This window comes from Oryx dammah, unplaced genomic scaffold (genome assembly GCF_014754425.2).
Source record: "Oryx dammah isolate SB20612 unplaced genomic scaffold, SCBI_Odam_1.1 HiC_scaffold_2, whole genome shotgun sequence".
Lineage (NCBI taxonomy): Eukaryota > Metazoa > Chordata > Mammalia > Artiodactyla > Bovidae > Oryx > Oryx dammah.
The window spans coordinates 195,832,049-195,850,500 of NW_024070186.1; the positions used below are offsets into that span (position 1 = coordinate 195,832,049).

The window sequence follows — 18,452 nt, forward strand, 5'->3', positions numbered from 1 at the left end:
CTGGCTACAGGAGGGTTCCTTGCCGATGTCCCCCTTGGCCTCAAAGCCTGCAGTGTGTATTTGCTCAGTCCCAGGGCACTGTCTTATGAAATGAGATTTAAAAAATGAAACCTAGCCTTGAAAAGGAAGGGCATTCTGATACAGGCTGTACCATGAATGAACTTTGAGGGCATTCTGCTACTAAACGTAATGAACAGAATGCTGTTGTTGCCTTCTGCTAATAAGCTAACAGAAAAAAAGACACATCCTGTGTGATTCCACTCACTCGAGGTCCTTAGAGTCATTAGTATCATGGAGACAGAAGATGGAAGGCAGGGTGCCAGGGGCTGGGGGTGGGAGGGGAGTTAGTGTTTCGTGCAGTCAGAACCTTAGTTTGGGAAGATGGAAGGTTTGGAGGTGGAATGCTGTGATGTTTGTGCGACAGTATGAATGTGCTTATGCTGGAAGGAGCACAAGCTGGAATCAGGATTGCCGGGAGAAATATCAACAACCTCAGATATGCAGGTGACACCACCCTTACGGCAGAAAGTGAAGAACTAAAAAGCCTCTTGATGAAAGTGAAAGAGGAGAGTGAAAAAGTTGGCTTAAAGCTCAACATGCAGAAAACTAAGATCATGGCATCTGGTCCCATCACTACATGGGAAATAGATGGGGAAACAGTGGAAACAGTGTCAGACTTTATTTTGGGGGGCTCCAAAATCATTTGCCGGGGTCCAGCCCCGGTAGATCCAGGGTGATTCGAAGATGGGGACGGAGTCGGCGTCCTTGGAAATAACTTATTTAATTACAGATAGAGAGGGATTAGAAAATTAGTAGAGAAAAAGAGGCTGAATAACTTTGTTTACGTGGGACACCAATAAAATTCCAAGACAAGGAATCCGCACCATTTATGTTGGGCCACCACTGGTGCCACTTGAATATCAGAAGGTGCCTCTCCTTGGGCTCCTTCTCGCATGGGCTTGAAAGCCGGGTCAAGTAAGTAGACGTGGCAGGCACCCACGCTCCAGATGGGAATTCAGCCATAAAAACGGGGAGCAGGAAAGAATGACTTGGGGGAATCAGTCTTTCCGGAAACTGATCCGATTTCTTTATTTTGGGGTTTGCTTATATACCTTTTGTCACACATAGGGATGAATACAGAGTCACGCGGGGGTCAGCAGTCCTGACCTTTATCAAAATCAGGTGCTTCACATAAAAAGGTCTTAGGGATTTTACATCATCTTCTGGCCATGAGGCCTGCTGACATTTTATGATCCTTTTTTTCTGATAACCAAAAAACTTATTTCTTCCAAGGGTGTTTTTTCTTAAACCAGGCACCACCCTCCAAGTAAAGTTACATTCCTATAGGGTGAGGGTGTAGTGAGTTACAATCAAGAAAGGAATTTATTTAACCCAAGGTTAACATGATTAATCTTAAAGGTTAATACTTATTTCTCCTATATGCTTAAAGGTTAATACTTATTTCTCCTATATGTTAGTTATATTCATTATAAGGACAGGGAATATGGAGATTTAGCAGCAAACATCAGCCCAACAAATGAAAATCCTTTCACCAATGTTCCCCTTAAGATCTATTTAGTCTTAAGATAGTGATAAAGTTACATTTTTACATAGCAAGGACACAGTGATTTATAACAAAGTACAGTGATCTATTACAAAAGAGAAAACTCATTAACTCAAAAAGTCTAGTATTGCTAACCTTAAAAACTACTATATTTCCTTTTCTATATTCCAAATACATTGATTAATATATTCCCAGGTGCCTAAGGATATGGAGGCCTGGCGGCAATCATTGACTCAACAATGAGAAAAGCCCTATGCTAATTAAGACTTTCAAAATACTCCAAACTCTCTGTGCTGTTTTTGGTTGAGACGTAGTAAACAATCATGTGCATGGTGGCAGGAGCATGGATAATCCAGTGATACAAGCTAGTTTGCCAGCAGAGGGGTTTGACCTGAAACACCCTTGTCATGCCCAGGGCAGGGAATTAGCAGCAATTATTGGCACAACAAATGAAAAACCCTTCACCAATATAATTCCTAACCAACCCACTATACTGACAATTTCCCAAAAGAATTTGCCTTTAGTAAGTCTAAAACATCTCGTGCCTCTCAGGTTGGGAGGCTGTAAACAATCACATGTGGCCGGAGGAACCTATACAGGCGGGCTAGATAACCTTCAGAGGAGTCCGTAAGCTGAAACACTCTTGTCACGCCCAGGAATTTTTATTGCCTTGGAGCTGCACGTTTATTCCTTCTCCGAGAGAAATGGTTATGGGGGAGAGCCCCCCGTAAAGTCAGAGGTGTAGGCGAGAGCATGAAACAGACTCTGGTTTTGGGGTTAGATACTCGGGAACGGGGTTTCCTGAGGCTTGATCATGCCTTTGCGTATGCCAAGCCTCCTTCCTCATGACCTTTGCCATGGGTGGAGTTCCTCACGCTGGCCCCCGGCAATCACTGCAGATGGTGATTGCAGCTATGAAATTAAAAGATGCTTACTTCTTGGAAGGAAAGTTATGACCAACCTAGATAGCATATTCAAAAGCAGAGACATTGCTTTGGCAACAAAGGTCTGTCTAGTCAAGGCTATGGTTTTTCCAGTAGTCATGTATGGATGTGAGAGTTGGACTGTGAAGAAACCTGAGTGCCGAAGAATTGATGCTTTTGAACTGTGGTGTTGGAGAAGACTCTTGAGTCCCTTGGACTGCGAGGAGATCCAACCAGTCCATTCTGAAGGAGATCCGTCCTGGGTGTTCTCTGGAAGGACTGATGCTAAAGCTGAAACTCCAGTACTTTGGCCACCTCATGTGAAGAGTTGACTCATTGGGAAAGACTGTGATGCTGGGAGGGATTGGGGGCAGGAGAAGAAGGGAACGACAGAGGATGAGATGGCTGGGTGGCATCACTGGCTCGATGGACTTGAGTCTGAGTGAACTCCGGGAGTTGGTGATGGACAGGGAGGCCTGGCGTGCTGCGATTCATGGGGTCACAGAGTTGGACACGACTGAGCTGAACTGAGCTGATGCTGCAGAAGGACACCTTTCAAAATGGTTAAAACGGTGCATTTTATGTTGTGTCTTACCACAGTTAGAAAATTTATGAAAAGTAAAACTCAGTTGAAAATGGTGACATGCCTAGGTTTAAATGTGAGAGGAAAAAAGGAACATTGGCCTTAATGCAGTATTATTTATTTATTTTTCAAAAAAAATCTTTGTTGAAGTTGTTACAATGTTGCTTCAGTTTTCTGTCTTGTTTTTTTTTGGCCTTGAGGCATGTAGGATCTTAGCTCCCCTACCAGGGATGGAACCCACAACCCCTGCCTTGGGAGGCGAAGGCTTAACCACGGAACCGCCAGGAAGGCCCTGACGCAGTGTTATTCAGTGAGGCCCACAGACTTCCCCAGTTGCCGCATCAGTGTTTCAGTGACCGCTTCCCAGCAGCAGGATGCCCGTCCTGTCGTTGTGGTGTTTTAACCTTGACCCTTGCGCCTGAGCGCACTCACACAACCTTGACCCTTGGTTCAGCTGGAATCCACCAGGTTGCTCTCTGTAAAGTTACCATTTCCTTCCGTGATGAATACCATTGCAGAGGGAGGGGAAGTGCTTGAGAGCTTGCAAACATTCCATTCCTCCTATTATGAAAACTTCCATTCAAAAAGTAGAGAGGATAGTTATGATGGACCCCATAGCCTAACTAAAATTTACTAATTAACGGACGACTTGCCAGCCTCGCTTCATCGCTTTGCTTTTTCTCTGTGGACAGGTGAAGGCAAAGCCCTGGTAATGCGACTTTCAGTCCACGTTCCTAACTGGTGAGGGTTACTTCCGTGACCACAAGACGCACAGCACACCAACAGCGAGGGCACTACCCCCTGGCACCGCTGAGCCCTAGCACAGCTGAGGAACTGAACTGTGCCTTTTAATTATTTTGAGTGAGTTCTTGTTGACTTGGCCACATATGGCCCACGGCTGCCACAGTGGCCCACGCAGCTGTAGAGGCTTACTGTATTCAGGATCGATGTCCTTGGCAAGACAGGCGAGAAACATCGCTTTGCGTCTCCCAAGGAGGCAGGGGGTGCCTGACTGCCCTGTCTCTGGTGATGCTGGGGTTTATCTCGGGGCCAGCGAGGTGATGCTGGGTTCCTGAATTGGACCATCCCGTTGCTTAGCAACCTCTCATCAACCTTCTCTGCATCTGTTGGTCACCCTTGCCTGAATCCATGCTTTCATTAGGGGTTACAGTTTTGTGATTTTTCGGGAGCCTCTCTTCAGGGAAAAAGACCCTGACTTCAAACATCTCTGCACTCGTGTATCGAAGTGGGGGGATCTTTGTTATTATCTAAGACAAAAGCGAGCCTTCATTTCTTTCTAAGAAAGGCCTCAGGTGGAAGGAATGAATCAGTCCCTTTTCGAAGTGGAGACGTTCTCAGGATGTGTGGATGCTACTTCAGGCTCTGTGAGCCCCCTGGGGTTGTGTGCAGTGTGTGTGTGTGTGTGTGTGTGTGTGTGTGCAGGTCTGTGTGCGTGTGGGTGTGTGAGCATGCACATAGGTGCATTTTGCTCCAGAAAGGCATAGGTCTCTGGGGAAAGCTGTTTCTCCCTGAAGGCAGCTGCTTTGCTCAGCAGTTGGTGCCTGAATCCTGGTCATAAGGGATGGAGTTGGCTCAGAACCAGCTTCGGGGGGAGAGGGCGGCCCAGGGCCTTCTGCTTTGGAGTTTCCATGGCTCCACCCAGGATGGTGTCCTGGACACTAGGGCATGGGCAGGGCTGGGCTAGGCCAGGGCCAGTGACGCTGTGTCAGTGAGGACGGGGTGTGCCCAGGCCTCTGCCTGTTCCACAGGCCCCAGGGTGGCCCCTCCTTTCATGGGGACTAGTATGAGCGGGGAGAAAACGATTTTCTGTGACAGGATCAGCCATTCCGGGATGCCCCTGTGGTTCTGGTGGGAGGATAGTACAGCCTACCTGTTGGAAGGTGGCTGCCCCCGTCTCTGGGGTCAGGGCTGCTTTTGCCACTTAAGTGAGCCCAGGGTGGCGACAGGTCCCCTGAGGCTGATGTGGATGGAGTAGGGGGAGATATTTGTTGAGTTTCTTTTTATGTAAGTATTTATTTACTTATTTTGGCTGTGCCGGGTCTCAATTGCAGCATGTGGGATCTAGCTTCCTGACCAGGGATCACGCCTGGGCCCCCTGCATTGGGAGCCTGCAGTCTTAGTCACTGGACCACCAGGGAAGTCCCTTACTGAGTTTCTCCAAGTTCCTCCCAGTGGATTCTGGTTTGGGATGTGCCTCTTAGGAGGCGTGTTTCGGGTGTGGCCCCTGTGAGAAGAAGGGAGGTGGTTGCAATCCCATCCTGGCTCCTGGGAGGGGAAAGCGGCAGAGATGGGATGTGGTGGGTCTAGGGGAGCAGGGATGGGCAGGGTGGTGGCCTGTCCCTTCCCGAGGTGGTGGAAGCCGGAAGGTGTGAGTGAGCCTTGCGGCCTGTGCAGTGCTGTGCAGACAAGCCTCCTGGGATCAGCAGCAGCAGCAGCAGCAGCTGGGACTGGAATCCATCAGAGGCGGTGCCACTTCTTATTTGTTGCTTGTTGGCTGCAGGCAGTGCTGTGCAGCAAGTGGGATCTTTTTTCCCCAACGGGGGATGGAGCTTGGGCGCCCCCCCCCCCCCGCCGCAGTAGAAACAAGGAGTCCTAACCATTGGACCGCCAGGGACGTCTGCAGTCTTGCTTCTTGCCCAGAGCACCTGTGGCTGTATTTTGGGGGTTTTACTCTTAGCTGCCAAGAATCTGCCTTCGTGTGGGCTTCCCCAGAAGCTAAACCCAGGGACGAGGATACAGGGGCAAAGGGTGTATTTGGGAGGTGGGAGTGAGGACGGGAGGGCACGCAGCCACAAGAAGGAAGCAGGTTGCCCTGTAGGCACCCAGAGCTTGGTCCTGCACGGGAGACCATGGTGAGCGAGGCTGGGAGTTGTCTCCACTGAGGGCAGAGGAGCGGGGTCTCCGTCAGCCCGAGGAGTCCCTGGGGAGGCTGATTCCTCTGAGCGTTTGTTCCCAGGCTCCTGAAGCTTTGGTGCAAATTTCAGAGCTCTTGGCCTGGGGTCTGGATGCTGTGGGGAGGGAGATGGGCATCCCCAGCTTCGAGGTAGAGAGTCGACCACTTGGCTTGTATCAGCTCCCCGTTACGGAGATTCCGGAGGGTGGAGGCCCACCCCGGGTTTCTGGCCCAGAATGTCTGGGTTCCTGTGGCACCTGCTGTTATCTTCTGGGAGCTTCCAGTGACACCAGGAGGATGGGGTGGTTCCTGCTTCAGAGGTGTGGACCCTCATTAAGCCAGATTCTGCAGGGAGCCCCCGGGGAGGGTGCAGGGCTGGGCTCTGGCCTCCGCTGTGTTGGGTCAGGACTGCTGGCTGCACACCTCCAGGGGGCACTGTTCACGTGGAATGCCACATTTTCTCTGCTGCAGGCCTTCCAGAGACCCCGGCCCTTTCCCTCCTTTCTCAGCCTGCCCTGCTGGTTCCGCTGTCTCCTCGCTGGGGTTTCCATCTCACAACAGTTCCGAGCTGGCGGCAGCCCATGGTCTATTCTCCCCAACTCTGTTTCCCAGAGACCACGCCAAGCTGCCGTCTGCCATCCAGGAGGAGCTGTGAATTCCTGAATGGGCACAAAGAAGTAGCCCGGGACCCAGCTGGAGAAAGGGAGCAGCCCAGAGGGCCCGGGGCCAGAGGGACGGACAGACAGACCCTGCTTTGTCTCCTGGACAATTCCCTTTAGTCCTCTGTCCTGGGGATTCAAGGCTCCACCGCCAGGCACCAGCCTGGCCCGGAAGAGGCGGCTGCAGCAGTTTCCCTGGGCCCCGGGCTCATTCGAAGGAAGAGACCCGCTTCTCTCTTGGGGCTGCAGACCCCAGCTGGGCCCAGGCCAGGAGGGGAGGGAGACATTGCGGAACTCTGAGCCTGGGCCTGGCTGCTTCAGACTGCAGGCGGGGAGGGGGCGGAGGGGAGAGCCAGTCGCCGGCGTGCCCAGGCCTAGACGGGGGCCCAGGTGGTGGGCACAGGGCAGGTGGTCAGCAAGCTTAGGCCCCCTGACCAGGGCTGCCCACATAGATCCCAGGGTGGTGGTTAGAAAGCACACCCCGCCCAGACCTGGCTGGTAGAAGCCTGAGGCTACTCCATCTTTAACCCTTTATTAGAGTGTAACTACCACTTTTGAACTGTGGTGTCAGAGAAGACTCTTGAGAGTCCCTTGGACTGCAAGGAGATCCAACCAGTCCATCCTAAAGGAGATCAGCCCCGGGTGTTCATTGGAAGGACTGATGCTGAAGCTGAAACTCCAGTACTTTGGCCACCTCATGCAAAGAGTTGACTCATTGGAAAAAACCCTGATGCTGGGAGGGATTGGGGGCAGGAGGAGAAGGGGACGACAGAGGATGAGATGGCTGGATGGCATCACCGACTTGATGGACATGAGTTTGAGTGAACTCCTGGAGTTGGTGATGGACAGGGAGGCCTGGTGTGCTGTGATTTGTGGGGTCGCAAAGAGTCGGACATGACTGAGCAACTGAACTGACCGGATCAAAATTGGGAAAGGAGTACGACAAGGCTGTATCTTGTCATCCTGCTTTATTTAACTTACATGCAGAGTACATCATGCAGAATGCTGGGCTGGATGAATCACAAGCTGTATTCAAGATTGCCGGGAGAAATATCAATAACCTCAGATATATAGAAGATACCAGTCTAATGGAAGAAAGTGAAAAGGAACTAAAGAGCCTCTTGATGAGGGTGAAAGGGGAGAGTGAAAAAGCTGGCTTAAAACTCAACATTTAAGAAACTAAGATCATGGCATCCGGTCCCATCATTTCATGGCAAAAGGAAGGGGAAAAGATGGAAACAGTGACAGATTTTATTTTCTAGGGCTCCTAAATCACTGCAGATGGTGACTGCAGCCATGAAATTAAAAGACACTTGCTCCTTGGAAGGAAAGCTATGATAAATCCAGACAGCATATTAAAAAGCAGAGATGTCATTTTGCTGATAGAAGTCCATATAGGCAAAGCTATGTTTTTTCCCAGTGGTCACATATGGATGTGGGAGTTGGACCATATAGAAGGCTGAGCACCAGAGAACTGATGGTTTTGAACTGTGGTGCTGGAGAAGACTCTTGAGAGTCCCTCTGATTGCAAAGAGATCAAACCAGTAGATCCTAAAGGAAATCAAACTTGAATATACATTGGAAGGACTGATGCTGAGGCTGAAGCTCCAATACTTTGGCCACCTGATGCAAAGAACTGACTCATTGGAAAAGACCCTGATGCTGGGAAAGATTAAAGGCAAAAGGCAAAGGGCATGGCAGAGGATGAGAGGGTTAGGTAACATCACTGATTCAATGGACATGAATCTGAGCAAACTCCAGAAAAGAGTGAGGAACAGGGAAGCCTGGCATGCTGCAGTCCATGCAGCTGCAGAGACATGACTTAGCAACTGAAAAACAGCAACTACTGGAAATTGTGCACCTTTCCATTAAGGCTGGAAAACTGAGCACACCCATGGGGCCAGCACCCAGATCAAATCCCTTAATGATTCCAAGGGTAGCCACTGTCCTGGTGTTTATCCTCAAAGACTGCTGTTGCCGGTTCTTGAAGTTTATGTAAGAGAGCCCGTCCTGTTTGGCACCATGACTGTGATGTGCCCGCATCTCTGAGTGCAAGGTATTCTCTGACTGGTTCTCTCTGCAGTCTAGTTCTGCTTGGGACCCTCTGCCGTGTATTTCCAAGGTATTCCGGATGGGCAGTTGGATGGTTTCCAGAACTCTCTTTGGGACCAGCCTCTCTCCTCTTCCAACTCTAATGCTGTAGGTTGGAGAACATAGAGTTTCAAATATTGATTTCAGACATAGACTTCCATATTTAAAATATTTTATTAGATTTTAACAAAAAATTTTTTTAAGCAAATGAACATTGTAGCCGGTCAAGCAGCCCAGAAATAGAGAGAAAAGAAGTAGTATTTCCCCTCTTCTCCCCAGGCCTTCACTGGGGTTTCCTTTCTTACTTCCTGCTTTTCTAAACCAGCAAGTTGTCTCCCACTGCTGGAATCGTGTGACCTTGGGCAGCCAAGGTCCTGGCTGGATTAACCCATGTCTCTGGAATCCATCTAATCCAAAAGCTCTGAAGGTTTTTAAAAGACAGTGGCTGTTCCTGACTGGTCACATGGAGTCTGAACAACATCGTAAATGCTCAGAGATGGTTGGTTATTTGGTTGCATGCGAGCATCACCTGTTGCGTGCAGGTTCTGCACTGGGTCCAGGTAGGTGAAGAGGAATCAGGGCCAGTCCCCTGGTTTGCAGTCTTGGGGCCGAGGCAGACCCAGAAGCACCTAAATACGGATCATCCATGCTACAATATGGGTCACACAGGCTGCTGTGGGGGTCCTGAGGAAAGAGCCGCCTTCTTCCTGGGAATGCTCTGGGAAGACAAGAGGGGGAAGGAAATTCCAAACAGGCAACCTAAGCAGTGGCCTTGAGGTGAGAGGGGGCAGTTTACAATCCAGTCTGGATGGGGTGTGATAGTAGGGCTCAAGGAAGGCTTTTTCAGGCGAAGGGCCTTTTGACCTGGGTTCTGAAGGCTGAATAGGAGTTCACCAGCTAGAAAAGGGGGAAAGGGACTTTTAAGCAGAAGGAACAATGGGTGCAAGGCCAAGAGGCATGATGACTGTGGACTATGGAGAGAGCTTTCCTGGGTGAGGAGAAATTACAGGGAGTGAGTCAGGGATAGAAAACAAAGGAAGCAGATGCCCTGGAACACAGGGTCTTCTAGCCCATGCGGGAGCTGCCTGGTGATTTCTGTTCTTGGCCTTGGCACAGGTGTTTATGCTCTGGGTCCTCCAGGGCTTTACCCTGGCCAGTGGGGCCTGGGAGATAGTCTTGGTGAGCCCAGTCCAGCATGGGAGGGGTTGACACAGCCAGAGTTTAGGGGGCCTGGGGGTCATGGATAACTTGTGGCCAGGGCTGCTGTGACCCCTGGCCAGTGAGGTGGGGCTTCCAGGAGCTAGGAAAGGGCTCTGCTCCTCCTCTCCCTTCACCTCTGGCTCCACGGCCAGTCCTCCATCCAGGAGGGGATGACCGGATACTTCATCCTACCGTGTGAAAGACTGATGGCAGGACCTTTCCCGTCAGGACCATGGACAGGGCTGAAAGAGGCGGTGAGCGGATCCTCTAAACCCGTCTGGGACCTTTCCCGTCAGGACCATGGACAGGGCTGAAAGAGGCGGCGAGTGGATCGTCTAAACCTGCCTGGGTTGCAGTCAGCCGCACCATTCCTGAGTTGCGTCTCAGAATCCCTGTATAAAATGACAAGCATCATCTCGGCCCTGCTCAGTTTACAGCGTCCTTGTGAGGCTGGGAGAGGGGGAGGGAGCGGAAGCTTTGCAGGGAACTCTTAACACCAGCGACGGCTGCCTCTCGCCTGCCCGGCGCCCGTGGCAGACATTGCTAATTCATCACCTAGGTTCCTTCTCAGAATTCTTTCAGCACAGCGCTCCAGGCAGGCTCTTATCCGTTGGTCAGAACTGGAGTGTGAGCTGAAGTCCGTGTGCTGCCTCTGCTGGGCCTGGCGTTCATTCTGTGGTCCAGGGGTCTGGGGCCATCGCTGCTGTGTGGCACCTGGCGCCGTCCATGTGGGGCCCCTCGGCCCCTGCCTGCCGGCCTCTGCCTCCGGCCCACTGCCCCTCAGCCCCTGCCTGCCGGCCTCTGCCTCCAGCCCACTGCCCCTCAGCCCCTTCCTGCCGGCCTCTGCCTCCAGCCCACTGCCCCTCAGCCCCTGCCTGCCGGCCTCTGCCTCCGGCCCATGCTCCTCAGCCCCTGCCTGCCGGCCTCTGCCTCCGGCCCATGCTCCTCAGCCCCTGCCTGCTGGCCTCTGCCTCCGGCCCATGCTCCTCAGCCGTGCCCCTACACTGGAATCGTCTGGGAAGTTTTAAAAGAACATTTTCCTCCCACCCCATTGATTCTGTTTTGTCAGGGACTTTTCAGATCTCCCCGGTAATTGTAAAGGGCAGCAACACCAGCCCTGGGCCCTTCCTCCAGCCTGCTAGGCGAGGGATGATGACGCTGTTGTCCCGGGCGGTGTTGGATTCCGGGGAGGGGAGCGGTGGTGGCCCAGTGGAGACTCAGCTCATGTCACCTCCATGCTGGTGTGTTAACAGAGGGTCTTTGTCTGTGCAAAGCTTCTTCTTTCCTTACTTAGACACATTAGAGCACCTCTTCCAGAGCTGATAGAGGAGGCAGAGAGGGGTCAGTGTGTATACGTGCCTCCTGTGCGCAGGTCACTTCACACACTGTGTCTTGCTACCTTCTTGTAGCCCAGGTCTTGAGGTTGGACAGTCCTAGGCTGAAATCCGGGCTCCATCCTTTCCTAGCTGTCTTGAATCACTTCAGTTCAGTTCAGTCGCTCAGTCGTGTCTGACTGTTTGTGATCCCACGGACTGCAGCACGCCAGGCTTCCCTGTCCATCACCAACTCCCGGAGCTTGCTCAAACTCATGTCCATCGAGTCGGTGATGGCATCCAACCATCTCATCCTCTGTCATCCCCTTCTCCTCCCACCTTCAATCTTTCTCAGCATCAGAGTCTTTTCCAATGAGTCAGTTCTCCGCATCAGGTGGCCAGAGTAATTGCATCAGAAAGGTGATTTGATTTTCTGGACCTCAGTTTTCTCAGCTGTAAAGTGGGTTCAGTAAAACCATGGAGGATTTATAGTAAGAGAATCATCAGTATCAGTCATGGGTCAATGTATACTGAGTGCTGTGCACAGATTAACCCATTCCATCCCTTTGGGATCCCCCAGGGTGGGTGGTGATAACACCCCCATTGCTCAGATGAGAAAAGTGAGGCCCAGAAGGCTTGAGTAACTTGTCCACGGACACGCGGGCTGATAAGGGCTGGGGCTGAGATTGAAGGAGTAGGGACTGGAAGGGTTTTGAAGTTCATGGAAGTAAAAGGCAAGAAGGGACTTTTTAAAGAAATGTATTTACTTATTTGCTGAGGCGGGTCTTAGTTGCATCATGTGAGATCTTTCATAGTGGGGCATGGACTCTCTAGTTGGGGCTCTCGGGCTTAGTTGCTCCACAGAATGTGGGATCTTAGTTCCCCAACCAGGGATTGAACCTGTATCCCATGCATTGCAAGGCAGGTTCTTAATCACTGGACTGCCAGGGAAGTCCCCTGAGAAGGGACTTTTAAAGGTAATTCCGGTGTGAACCCACCAAGGAAAGAGAGTGGCAGAGAAAGCCTCCATCTGCTGGGAGAATTCATGACAGTCGTGACTAGGATATTGGCAGAAATTCGGGCCCTCACTTTTTTCATCTGAGCAATGGGAATGTTATCAGCACCCTCCCCGCTCCCAGGGGATTCTGAGGCCAGTGTGGCGTGGTCTCAGGTGGGGTGAGGGGCATGTTACTGGATAACGGACAGAAGGTCCTCACTGTAGAGCAGCTGAGACCTTTGCCCGAGTTGTCTGTGTTTGTGTTCTGGGTAGGGCAGGACTCGTACGTGGTGTCCTTGGACGTCGAGCAGAGGTGGTCCCCGAGCCCAGTGTTGATGGAGTGGCTTGGTCCTCCCAGCTGTTTATAGTGAGATACGGGAGGAGAGAAATGAAACCAAGAAGGAATTGTGACGCAAAAAGCAGCTGGGACGTAAATATTTGGAGAATTCTCCGCCTGTCCATACGTTAGTTAAATAGTGGGCACGTGTTCAGAAGGGAACACTGTGGATGTGGCCCGCGGACCGTTCGTGAGGAGGTTAGTGTCAGTGGGGACTGTGGGCCCATCTGCCTCTGCCCTGAAGCCAGGGGCAGAGTCCTCCCAGCTGGGGCGAAATCGTGTAGGAGGGCTGCACACGGGCGCCGTTGTTCGGAAAGAGGGAAGAGCCACGAGCAGAGGCGGTTCAGAGATCTTGGGGCGGGACCGGCTGCTCCTGTTTCTAAGGGTGGGGGTGTCTCAGGGGTGGGGTGACTTGCTGAGCTGTGGGAGTGATGCTGTCACCCTGGGCCCCCGGAGGGCAGAGCATGGGACCGGGGAAGACGTTCTCCAGCCTGACGGTCTCAAGGAGCTTGCCTTGCTCCCCTTTGGACCTGCTTGGGCCCCGTCACCCCTTCCTCCTTTTTTCCCAACTCTTAACAGATCTCTTGCTTTCATTTACTTGGTCTTGGCTGTGCTGTCTTCATTGCTGCGTGAGGGCTTTCTCTAGTTGCAGTGCTCGGTCTTCTCATTACAGGGGCTTCTCCTGGAGAATCCCATGGACAGGGGAGTCTGGTGGGCTGCTCTCCATGGGGTCACACAGAGTCGGACACGACTGAAGCAACTTAGCATGCATGCATGCATGCATTGGAGAAGGAAATGGCAACCCACTCCAGTATTCTTGCCTGGAAAATCCCAGGGACAGAGGAGCCTGGTCGGCTGCTGTCCAAGGGGTCGCACAGAGTCGGACACGACTGATGTGACTTAGCAGCAGCAGCAGCAGCTCTTGCTGCAGAGCTTGGAATCCCTTCCTTCTTTTTGCTATCTTTTTTTTTTTTTTTTAATGGGAATGTCTGTCCCGCGCCTGTCTCACCATCGTATTTGGTTTCCCAGACTCACAGCTGGAGAGGAATTTTGCCTGAATGAACTGTACTTCCGTGTCTCACCCATGTCTGCATTAGATGTTTCGCTCCACTTGACCTGCTCGCTCTCTCAGTCGGGTCTGACTCTTTGCGATCCCGTGGACTGTAGCCCGCCAGGCTCCTCTGTCCCTGGGATTCTCCAGGCCAGAACACTGGAGTGGGTTGCCATTTCCTCCTCCAGGGGATCTTCCTGATGCAGGGGACGGATGCAGGGATTGAACTCGCCTCTCCTGCATTGCAAGCGCTTTCTTTACCACTGAGCCGTCAGGGAAGCCCCAGATGATGTTTCGATGAGACTTTGAAGTTTGGGCTTTAGAAGTGATGCTGGGTTGAGTTGAGACATTTGGGGTTGTTGGGATGGAACGAATGTATTTTACGTTCAAGAAGAACGTACGTTTGAGGGGCCTGCGGTGGTATGCTATGGACACATGAGGAAGTTGTGTGGCAGCCCAGAGACGTTAAGATGTTTCCCCTGTGTCACGCAGCAGCGACGTGACCAGGCAGGGACTTTCCACCCAGCTGTGTGTCTGGCTCCAAAGCCCTGCCCCCACCAGCTCAGGGTGGGAGTCGACCTTCGGTCCTGGTCTCCTGGCAGCTCAGTTTGGGAGCCCTCCATGATGTGCTGCGGCCACGTGGTCATCTAAGTGGCCGGGCTGGCCACAGAAGGTGGATTCCGTTCTCCAGAAAGCAGGCAGAAGGCCCACTTCTCTCCTTTATTTGAACGAGCAGCAACTAGCTAGAAATGCTGACTCTGAAATTTCCTACAGTCTTGAAGGCTGCCAGCTCTGTTCCAGAACATTCTAAATTTTCTCTCTGCATTTCAGCTGTTAAAAATGACTCCCTCGTCCCCATACTGGGGAAACTGATAGACAAGCCATGGCACGTCCATATGAAGGACTAGTTCTCAGCAATGAAAAGGAAAGAGCCATTGACCCAGGCAACAGCATGGATGAAGCTAACCTGCTTTAAGCTGAGTCGAAGAAAGCCAAACTCAAAAGACTGTGCCAGGGGAAAAGAAGAAAAGAGGCTGGAAGGGTTGAGATGGTGGCCAAGAATAGTAATGTTAGAAGGGTCCATTTGCTTTTCATAGGAAACAAGTTTGTCTTAGATACAGTTGAAGCAGAAAAGAAGTAAATCCCTGTTTGGCACTCCAAGCACAGTTTCTTTTCATCTAAGAATACACTTGACTTTAGGCAATCAATTCTTTTTAGACAGTAAAAAAAAAAAAAAAAAGCCTGCAGGGCTTCTGTATGATCCCATGTGTATGAGGTTCTGGAAATGGGAAAGCTATGAGGGGTCAGAGAGCAGAGCAGCGGCTACAGGACTGCAGAAAGAGACAGGGCAGCTGGAGGCAGGAGGGCGTTCGGGGGGATGGATGACGGACCTCTTATTTCCTTGATGTCTCTTGGTTATGGTGGTGGTTATGCAATTCTCTTCATTTACCTAAACTTATATAAAGATGTGCTGCAAAAAGGGGAACTTTTGCTGAATGTAAATGGAAAGGAAAATGAAAAACAAACAATGGGTGCATTGTCCTCTTCAAAATGCCTGCCTAGAGGTTTATGGAGGAAGAAAAAGGACACCACAAGGAGTTAAAGAAAACGTTCTCCATTCTTGCGGGCTGTGGGAACTCTGTTTCTTGGGTCTTTGCCCCTGGCCCCTCTCCACTCTCCCGACCTCGTTCAATAGCGGCAGCTCCGGGTGAAAGACAAGGAAAGTTTTGTGGAGCCCAGAAATAAATAAATAAACTTGCCCCATCCTGGTCGCCCTGGCAACCGTGACATCACCCTCAGACCAAGTGGCTGGCACCGCGGGGGGCTTGGTGTTTGTTAAAGGGGCAAGGGAGAGGGCAGTCACGGCTACAGGTCGGGGAGACTTGGTTTCCCGCTCAGGAGAAAGGTGTCAGCTCTCCCTTCACGGCTCTCCTCGGAGTCCCGGCCCCCAGCCCAATAAGAGCAGGGTGTAAACTAGCACCACCTCTCTGGGGGGCTCTGGGGCAGAATCCGTCAAAGGGAACGCTGTGTGTCCCTGGGTTGGTGTCTCTGGGAACGGATGAACACACACTTTGTGGCTTAATTGTTATATTCTCTTATTTTTTTTGCCATGTCGTGCTCTATACGTGATCTGTTCCCCAACCAGGCCTCGAACCTGTGCCTCCTGCACTGAGAGCACAGTCTTAACCAGTGGACCGCCAGGGGAGTCCCCACAGTTAGTGTCTTGCTAAGTCGCTTCAGTCGTGTCCGACTCTGTGCGACCCTATAGATGGCAGCCCACCAGGCTCCCCCGTCCCTGGGATTCTCCAGGCAAGAACACTGGAGTGGGTTGCCATTTCCTTCTCCGAGTTAGTGGCTTAAAGCAATGGAAATCGGGCCCCGGTTTGGCTCCCTCTGGAGGCTTGCGGATGCACCTGCTCTGGGCCTCCCTCCCAGCTTCTGCCGGCTGCCTGCTGGCGCGCTCAGCGCGAAGCTGCCCCAGGCCTGTCTCCGCCGCGTCTGCACTCTGTGGCTCTCCTCTGCTTACAACCCCTCTTCAGTGTGACCTCATCTCAGCTGATTACATCTGCAGCTCTTTACAAATAAGTCAGATTCCGAGGTCCTGGGGGGTCAGGACTTTAGCACAGGAATTTTGGGAGGACACAATTCAGCTGTTATAACGCTATTTGTTGTTGTTTTATTTGCTTTAGTGGTGTAGATCCAGCATATAGGAGGTACTCAACAAATGCTAAGTGGACCACACACAGCACGCACTGGGAGCGCAGGGTCTTAACCGCTGGAGCGCAGGGAAGCCTCCCACACCTGGCGTGGACACAGCATACAGTGGTGCTTTATAAATGCTCTGTGCACTGTACTGCACTGAGCCCTTTGTTCTGAGCCATACCCCCATTTCTCATGTTGGTGGGTCTTTCTGGTAATAATCGGGTTCCTGGGGTGGGGGTTCGTTTTCGTTGTTTAAGTGGAGTTTAACCCCACGTGGTGGATGATTCCTGGCAGAGTCCAAGGTGAACTGCCTGACTCTGAGCCGGTGAGGCGCTGCCCGCTGCCCGAGAGCCAGGTGTTGGCAGCTCTCATCCCCCAGCCCCCACCCCCCTGCCAGCCTGACCTGGAGACGCCTGCAGGGAGTCCTGTCGGTCAGGTGCCCCATCCCGTCCCACCTGGGTGATGTCGCTTCCTGACTCTGCCCTGGAGCGTCCTCCTCTGGAAAGCAGGGGTCTTGATGGCTCTGTGGGCCGGTGGAGCTCCTGTGAGGAGGAGGAGAGAGACGGGGGCAGACAGAGGCGGGGGTGGGGCTTGGAAGATTCTCTAAAGACACCAGAACATCAGGAATGTTTCTCGTTGGAACTTCTGGGGGACCTGGGTTTGATCCCTGGATTGGGAAGATCCCCTGGAGAAGGGACTGGCTACCCACTCCAGTATTCTGGCCTGGAGAATTCCACGCACTGTGTAGTCCTTGGGGTCGCAAAGAGTCGGACACGACTGAGCGACTTTCACTTTCACTTTTCCTGGTGGTGCGATGATTAGGACTCTGCACAATCACTGCAGGGGCCAGAGGTTCGATCCCTGGTCGGGGAAGTAAGATCCCGCATGTGGCCAAAAAAGTTTTTTAAAAAGGAATGTTTACTGTCAAGATAAAGTCACCTGGCCGTTCCACCTGTGGATCAATGCCCAGCAGAAATGAGTGCATATGTTCCCTACCATGAATGCTCACAGCAGAGTCACCATAACAGCCTCAAGTTGGAGCGTCCACCTCCAGTAGATGGGATAAATGAATTGTGGTTTGCTCACCTGGCAAAATACTCTTTTGCAATGAAAGCAACCAATTACTGCATCCTGCAAAAGTCGCGCTGAGCACAAGGAGCCAGACCCAGAGGGTGTGTGCTGTGTGATCCCACAGATGGGAAAATCAGGAACTGGCGGGACTGGTCTACAGCTGCAGTGTGTGTGGGTCGGGGGCAGGTTCCTTGAGGGGTGGTGCTCCGAGGAAGGGGCCTGAAGGCACTTTCTAGGGCGTGGGAAAGGAGCTCTGGGTGCTCTGGGTGGTGGGCACGTGGGTGTGTGTCTGTGTAAAATCCATGGAACTGCACCCTGGGGAGCTATAGACCGTGTATCTGTGACGCATAAAGAAAACTAAAAATAGAAAATGAAAGAACATGCTATGCCCCAGGATTTATTTATTAATATTTTAGCCATACTTGACGACTTACAGGATCTTAGTTCCCTGACCATGAATTGAACCTGGGCCCTTGGCAGTGAGAGCAAAGAGTCCTAATCACTGGACTGTCAGGGAATTCCCTGCAACCTGGTATTTAGCAAATGTGACTTTGGGGATTTGGCTCAAAATGCTGGATAGTTCAAAAAAGGTGTAATAGAGAGAGTGAGGGGAGGGGAGGAGAGCGGAGGCGGGCCCTCCCCACCAGCAGGGCCGAGGGCGCCTGGGCTCTGTGACCGGGGCTGCTGCCAGCTGCCTCGGCCCAGCTCCCGGGGGTTATGTGTCTCCCCCCAGGTTCATGAACCACCGGGTTCCTGCCCACAAGAGGTACCAGCCCACGGAGTATGAGCATGCTGCCAACTGTGCCACCCACGCTGTGAGTCTCGGGGAGCTGAGCGGCACAAGAGGGGCCGGGAGGCAGCCTGTTGCCCTTGGAGTCAGTGTTCTCATCCCAGGGCGGTGACCCGAGGGGCCTGCCCCTCGGGCCTTCTTCCGTGGCCCTGGAAGAGTCAGTGGGATCCCGAGGGAAGGTCATGTGGGTAAATGGGACTGTGGCTCTGAGCGTGCTTCTCTTTGGCCTTAAGAGCCTTCAGTGGCCCCCTAGTAC

At 52.1% G+C, this 18,452-nt stretch overlaps 1 protein-coding gene across 3 annotated transcripts in view; it reads left to right on the forward strand.

The window, feature by feature from the left end:
• MMD2 (monocyte to macrophage differentiation associated 2) overlaps positions 1–18,452 on the forward strand; it is a 63,026-nt gene that overhangs the window by 16,615 nt on the left and 27,959 nt on the right. For all 3 annotated transcript variants that reach the window (XM_040231679.1, XM_040231670.1, XM_040231688.1), the window contains exon 2: positions 18,140–18,221. In XM_040231679.1, coding sequence (XP_040087613.1) covers positions 18,140–18,221 — 82 coding nt within the window. The remainder of the gene's footprint in view (positions 1–18,139; positions 18,222–18,452) is intronic.